A 7089-nucleotide genomic window follows, 5' to 3' on the forward strand; every position below is an offset into this window, starting at 1 on the left:
TTTGTTTATTTTTAGCCAATAGAAAACTGTATGGCATCTTCAAAATGCAGCGTTTACCGCCTCGAGCATGGGCACGCCCAGCGTTATATCATCCAGTTCCACCACCTCCACGTGGAATCGTTGGTCCGCCATATTTATATCCGCGCTCATTGATTCCTGATAGCGGCTATTACCCTCGCTTTGTGCCAAGTCCAATACCTGATACGGAGCAGTTGTGGTTGGAATCATTCAGACGGACACACTGCAGTCAAGGAATACATTCCAAAGATACACCAACAATACAAAACGAGCCTCCTTTCAGACTTATACGACGTCGTGTTGTGCAAGCGCAAACGTTGGCATTACAGCTAAAAGTCGCGGCATCGGAGCTTGCTGCAGTCGAAAAGCGACTGGAAAGCTCTCAAGTTGAGACGTTAGGTGAGAAAAAGGCGCAATTATGTATCGAGCACAAACAAATTACCGCAAAGTGTGAAGCACTTAAGAGACAATTAGATGCAATGAATGCGGTGTCGGGGATATTTACAAAGAAACAACTTGCAGAGTTTCGAGCATTCGCAGCACGAGTCCAGAAGAAAAAGGTATGATTTATATTGATAAGCTCTCGCGACATATTTAATTTTTAGTATTGACTCTAGACATATCGCAAGCGATTAAAGGTGCGTCGTCGAGCTGAGGCAAGTATACGTCAAGCTGTTGATGTGAAGTTACAAGACGAAGCAGAGACATACGAGAATTATAAGTCAGAGTCTGTCATTGAAGAAAACAAGAAGCAGACAGAAAAACAGAACTATGGCTCGAAAACAGATATAAGTGAGCCAACTACAACAAGTCGAACAATGGAGAACAATACAGCATCTGCGCCAACGCTAGATCCGGAGAAACTAACCATGGATTCATTGATCGAAGTTCGACGAGCTTGGGATCAGTACATTGTATTACCGACCACATACGGAGCTTCATTCATTCCTCCGGTACATGATTATGAGCAAAATAGGATTGTGTCAACGGTGAGCCTTTTCTAACGTGGTTGTTTTCTTTAAACAGTATTTTGTGCCTCCCCCACCCAATCCGTCAGCTCAATGGGCTGTCTACGTCTCGTCAGATAATGCTAATGCTTCGACCTAATCGAGGAGCAAAGGAAGAATGTAGAAGGATGCCTGCCATTTAAAGCAAATCTTCAGGTTTTACAAATTCTACTTCCATTTTAAAGCTAAGCAAGAAAGCCTTTACATGTGCGCGGAGAGCTCAGCTACTTCATCGCGCAACGTTTGCTCCATCTTAAGCTTCTGGAGCTGATCATCATTAAGTGAGTCGCCAGCTTCCTTTTTCGCTTTGATGTTGTCAATCTGCTTGAGTTTTTTCAACAAGGTCTTGACTTTTTTTGCTTTCTCCTCAGGCGTCATTTCCATATTATTTGGTGCCGATTTTTCATCCTGCACAATTGAAAAGCTAGCAAGAGCCACTTCTAGAGCAGCTTTGGCTTCTGCAGCCTCTATTGCTTTTTTCTTTCGCGCGCTCTTACTGAGCTTCTTTGGTGCAGCGACTGCCATGCCAGGAATTGGACGAGAAACAGCACCTGAAGCAGTAGGACGAGGAGCTACATATTTGTTGGGATCAAGCTTTCGAGAACCTCCTTCTTCTTTGCGCATCATTGCAGCAAGTGCACCTGTCGAATTAGGCGGACGATAAGCTTGTGGCTTGGGTGCGGTCTCCGGAGTGGATGTACCAAAATCCACTTTATCTCCTTTGCGACGTGGAGATTGAGGGCGGTTTGGATATAAATCACGTGTTGCTGGACGGAACTTGAAATCATACAGCTCACTACGCTCTTCGTGGTGGATCGGACCTGTCCCGTCGTAACGAAAGATCTTGAAGCCGTTGTCAACGCGCAAACGCGGGAACGTTGTGGCTGTCGCAAAGTAGCGACTGTCAGGAGACCAATCGAAAGTTGTTGCAGCATTAGACGTCGCGGAACCAATTTTTTTTAGTTTATTTCGCTCCCAAAAGTCCATGTCACCGCGGAGATTTCCAAATCCGGCAAGACACAAGAATCTTCCGTGTGGGCTCCAGCTGATGTGGTTTCGAGGTGCCGCACCAAACTCAAAGATGGGCAAAGCTTTATTGTCGTACAGCGTAGCATGTGCAGGCATTGCACCAGCTATCACGACGAAGCCACGACCCGTAGGATCCCATGCCACGTCGTGCACGGTTCCTTCCTTCGTAAGCGGTACAATGCAATCGTATTCCCCATCACTTTGAAGAAAAAAGAGACCCGTCTCGCCATAGTACGACTTGCCTGATGTGTCGATATCCGTGCGTGTTTCAACAATCAACGCGCTGCCAGTGGGTGACCATTTAAGCGACACGTCCTGAGCTTTGTAAAAGCTTTTTGTCGCCGTCGGAACGTCCAGTTGATTTGGAAATTGGTAAATTTTGACGCTTGCAGGCTTTCCTTTCTTTTCTGGAACAAACACTGCTATCTTATACGGAACGCTGCCAGGTGCTACGCTGAAGTTTGCTACATTCTACACAAATAGAAGAAGTTAGTGACCCAAACTCACCAGTTCATCTACAACGTACAAACCACCTACCGGTACATGAATTTGACCGATTGAGTCCAATTTAGGGCCACGACCGTTGTACAGTACGATACCATTAACACTCTGACGCGCACAAATTGTTTCATCCGAAGACCACTGGAATGGTGGCCATTTCTGATACGTTAATCAAACAAACAATTGTTAGTATCTTCCTTGATTATAATAACATCAGATCGGTTTGTTCACTTACATCACGAGAGTAGGATTTTTGATTAAAACGAGCGACTTCGCTGCCCGTAGCGGCATCCCAGACGATGAGATTGCCAAGATCAGAGTCTTTTTGAGGTCGCTGCCACGTGAGCAATTGTGAGCCAAGAGGTGACCAAGCTACAGCGTGAATACCAGCATTGGCCACTTCAATCACGACTGTGCCTGTGTCTGCATTGTGCACGGTAAAGCCAGAGGTGGTGCGCACCAGCACTACTAGCTTTCCGTCTTCTGTGAACTCCATAAGATCAGCTTTTCCCATCGCTTTAAAGTTCTGATCACATTCAATTTTGACCTCGTCCTTGCTAAAAGTTGGGGGACCCCACAAAGCTTCAATACCATCTTTGCCACGCAGAAAAAGTTTCGTGCGCGGTAGTTCGCTTGCAATGTCCTTGACTATATACATAGAGCACAAATATAAAATGCATGGCATCAAAAACGATTCCTGCCATTGAACATGAAGACTCGACGTACCTGTTGACATACGTAGTGCTGACTATTATGTGGTGCAGCTTGACAATGAACTTTCTTAAATAATCACGAAATATTGTGTTGACAATTTTGTGAAAATTCTGATCCTAAGATACCTCATACCCTCGTATTGGTTATATATATTGACAATGATATAAATCACTAATGATGCTGTCGAAGACCTTCGTTCGCCGTCGCGCTTCTGGATCGCGATCCACCGTCTCCTCTGTTTGCTACCACATTGGAGTGCATGAGACACAATTAGATGCTGACAGTCTTACAAAGAGAAAACAACAGATGCGTACAAAAAGAGCTGGTGCTCTGTGTCTCAACACGCCAGTGTTTCAAGTTTTTGGCAGTAATACGGACATTGGCAAGACCATTATATCTGCCGGTATCTGTCGCAGTGCTGCCATCGTAGCAAGCTTAAATGGGCGCGTCGATTACATCAAACCACTTCAGACTGGTACTGATTACGAGAATTCTGGGTCGTTTGCTGGAGACGCAGCCTTCGTTGAGAAGTACGCAGTAGCTCAGAACCAAAGTCAGGGAGACATTCAATGCTCGACTCTTTATTCATGGAAAAATCCTGTATCACCGCATCTTGCAGCACAGATGGAAGGACATACAATTACAGATGAGAAGCTGCTTGAGCTGTTGTCCGATAAACTCGAGTCAATTAGCAAGATGAATGGAGCGAATGGTGTAGACAGTTTAGTGCTAGTAGAGACAGCAGGAGGTGTCTGTAGTCCTTCGGCATCTACACGATTTCAAGTTGACGTGTATCGTAGTCTGCGACTGCCCGTCATTCTAGTTGGTGACGGAAAGCTTGGTGGGATTTCGACGACCATGTCAGCACTTGAAACGCTGCTGATTCGCGGCTTCGATGTAGCTGCAATTTGCTTAATTGAGCAGGACAATTTGGACAACAAGGCAGCGTTGATGCCGCGTGCGAGTGAGCTTGGTATTCCGATCATTACGATGAATGCTATTCCGCCCATGCCCGAACCATTACACCAATGGTTCGAAGAACATGACAAGGTGTTTGCTGATGTAAGCGCAAGGCTAAAATCCTTTCACAAGTTGCGAATCGATCGCTTCAAAAACATGAAAGAGCGCGCTGAGCAAGTTTTTTGGTGGCCGTTCACACAACACAAGAAAACTGGTGGTCTGTCTATAATTGATTCAGCGTACGGCGATGAATTTAGTGTATATCGTCCAGAAACGAACACTGTCGACCCATTGTTTGATGCGTGTGCGAGCTGGTGGACACAAGGAGTTGGACACGGCAACGCCACAATGGTGACGGCTTTGGCGTATGCTGCTGGTCGCTACGGCCACGTCATGTTTCCTGAAAACGCACACGAACCAGCTTTACAGCTTAGTGAGAAATTGCTTGCAACAGTAGGTAAAGGATGGGCTTCGCGCGTGTACTTTTCCGATGATGGCTCGACAGCAGTTGAAGTGGCGCTAAAGATGGCATTTCGAAAATACGTACTTGACCACAAGTTAAACTATCGTGACTTTTTGTCAGACTCTGCAACTGGCAGTAAGATGGTCACACTTGCACAGGCTAATTGCTATCATGGCGACACGCTTGGTGTAATGAATGTTGCGGAAAAAAGTGTATTTAATGAAAAGCAGCATCCGTGGTATCGTCCCGAAGGCGTATTTCTTAAGGTCCCGACCATAGCTCTTCAAAATGGTGAATATGTGATTTCTATCGATTTCGAAGTCGCCGGCAACACGAAGACTGAAAAACTTGGCTCGCTTCACGCTGCATTTGATGCTACACGTGATCAAAGTGTATTAGCAGACATTTATCGCCAATATATCGCTCGAATGATCGACAATACCGAAGAAAAGAACATTTGTGTGGGTGCTGCATTGATTGAACCTGTGCTGATGGGATCAGGTGGCATGTACTTAATTGATCCGCTGTACCAACGTATACTCGTACACGAATGTCGAGCTCGAAAGATTCCTGTGATTTATGACGAAGTATTTTCAGGTTGGTGGCGATTGGGTGTTGAGTCTGCACGTGATTTGCTTGGTGTCGACCCAGATATTGCCTGCTATGCTAAATTACTGACAGGTGGTGTAGTTCCCATGGCCGCTACACTAGCATCAGAAGATGTGTTTAACACTTTCTATGCTGATTCGAAGGGTGAAGCTTTGCTGCATGGTCATTCCTTCACAGCATATCCTGTTGGATGTGCAGCTGCAGTGACAGCATTGGACATGTACCAGATTCTCAGCAAGTCGAGAAATTATTCTCCAGACGCAACGCGCATCTACTGGAACATTGAACAGTTGACTGAGTTGTCGACACGTCCTTACATTGAGCGCACTTTTGCTATCGGTACTGTGGCGTGTATAGAGCTAGCGTCAGAAAGCGCTGGATACGCCTCAACTGAAGCTTCTGAGCTTATTCAAATCCTGCGAAAAAATGGCATATATGCTCGCGCGTTAGGCAACGTCTTGTACATGATGTGCTCTCCATTTACAGCTCAACAAGATTGTAACGAGTATCTCACAACACTGACGCATCAAATTGAGGCCTTTCAAGCCAATAAGTAGGATAAAAATTCGAAATAGAGGGGATAGAAGGGATATTCTAGCTAAGAAATCACGCATCCTGGAGCTGTAGCAGGTGTACCATGTGTGTCTAGCCGCTTTTTGTCAATAAGAATATTAAGCTCGGCCATAGCATTGTCAAAATTCTTGATAAAAGCTTGACGATCAGGTAGCGCTTTCATCTCTCGGTCGTGAATTAGCCGATTGCGCAATGTCGCAACGTACCGGATGGATCGAATTGTCGGCACGGGGATCGCCCTCTCAATAGATGAAACTTTCTCGTGTAGCCCTTGACCATAAGCTTGAAATTCCGATTCTAAAATATATTCCAACTCTTTAGAGGCCTCAATAGCAAGCTGATAGTCATTGTCCGAGTACAGAAACTTCTTTCCGGAAGGCAAAGTGTTGCCCATCAGTGCGGCTTTCGCGAAATCTTTATTTGTCTCTAAATATGGATTTCAAGCTGAATGTTGGTAAATGTAAGCTACCGATTGTTGTGAGATGGCTATTTCACTTGCCAGATGAATGAATGCACTCGTAGATACATATGTATATATCCCTCTTAGAAGTAACAAGACGATTATTCTAGGCTCGCTTCGAGGAGTGACATACAAATTTATTCTTCTTACCCTGTTAACGCAAGCTCAAAAAGTCAAATCTTTATCTATGTGAGGTGCACGGCAACCTCTCTGCGGTTAGTAGCCATCGATGCCAAATCTTTATAGACAGTGGGGAAACAATACAAGTGCTTATCATATATTTCTTCTTGTCAGCTAGACACGCTTAATACGCTGACGTCTCTAGCAAGCACCAACTAATTGTATACTTGACTGACGAAAGACTGAATGCAATGCCTGCTTACCTACTGCTGTTCGACAGGTAATCTAATGCCGTGGTTGGATTCCTTAGAAACTCCTTAATCACATGCCGGCTGAAACATTATGGCTACTACGGTGTGGTTGCTTATGCGAGGTTAAGTTGACATAAATAGGGTTATATCTCAGGCGGATTATCAGCGCAATCTTCAAACAGAAGACTTCGGTGATAGACCCTTTTTAAAATGGGATAGCTTTTACCAGTATCAGAAAGGGTCTCGGAGAGTTTGAACTTGTATCTCGACTTTTCTTTTTTGCTGAACCTGCAGCGGGGCTGCCGTAGCTTAGCGCTTAAGGAAGCGTAATTTAGGTCACCGATCTTTCGTTCTATACTTAGAACAAGTACGAGTTAGCGGATC

At 45.0% G+C, this 7089-nt stretch overlaps 4 protein-coding genes across 4 annotated transcripts; 2 read left to right on the top strand and 2 right to left on the bottom strand.

The window, feature by feature from the left end:
• Positions 1-44: 44 nt before the first annotated feature.
• PHALS_12898 (uncharacterized protein) lies at positions 45-1125 on the top strand (the record flags this gene model as incomplete). The annotated part of the gene is made up of 3 exons (XM_024728542.1): positions 45-578; positions 636-971; positions 1045-1125. 3 exons carry the CDS (start codon positions 45-47, stop codon positions 1123-1125), a joined length of 951 nt encoding a protein of 316 aa, XP_024579009.1.
• Positions 1126-1226: 101 nt separating this feature from the next.
• Positions 1227-3291, bottom strand: PHALS_12899 (eukaryotic translation initiation factor 2a; the record flags this gene model as incomplete). Its single annotated transcript, XM_024728543.1, has 4 exons — positions 1227-2525; positions 2592-2714; positions 2791-3203; positions 3282-3291. The coding sequence occupies 4 exons, from the start codon at positions 3289-3291 to the stop codon at positions 1227-1229; spliced, it is 1845 nt and encodes a 614-aa protein (XP_024579010.1).
• Positions 3292-3446: 155 nt separating this feature from the next.
• On the top strand, positions 3447-5858 carry PHALS_12900 (dethiobiotin partial; the record flags this gene model as incomplete). The annotated part of the gene is made up of 1 exon (XM_024728544.1): positions 3447-5858. The coding sequence occupies one exon, from the start codon at positions 3447-3449 to the stop codon at positions 5856-5858; it is 2412 nt and encodes an 803-aa protein (XP_024579011.1).
• Positions 5859-5899: 41 nt separating this feature from the next.
• PHALS_12901 (uncharacterized protein) lies at positions 5900-6268 on the bottom strand (the record flags this gene model as incomplete). The annotated part of the gene is made up of 1 exon (XM_024728545.1): positions 5900-6268. One exon carries the CDS (start codon positions 6266-6268, stop codon positions 5900-5902), a length of 369 nt encoding a protein of 122 aa, XP_024579012.1.
• Between the last annotated feature and the right edge of the window lie 821 nt (positions 6269-7089).

Source organism: Plasmopara halstedii, assembly GCF_900000015.1.
Source record: "Plasmopara halstedii genome assembly, contig: Scaffold_650, whole genome shotgun sequence".
NCBI classification, from domain to species: domain Eukaryota; phylum Oomycota; class Peronosporomycetes; order Peronosporales; family Peronosporaceae; genus Plasmopara; species Plasmopara halstedii.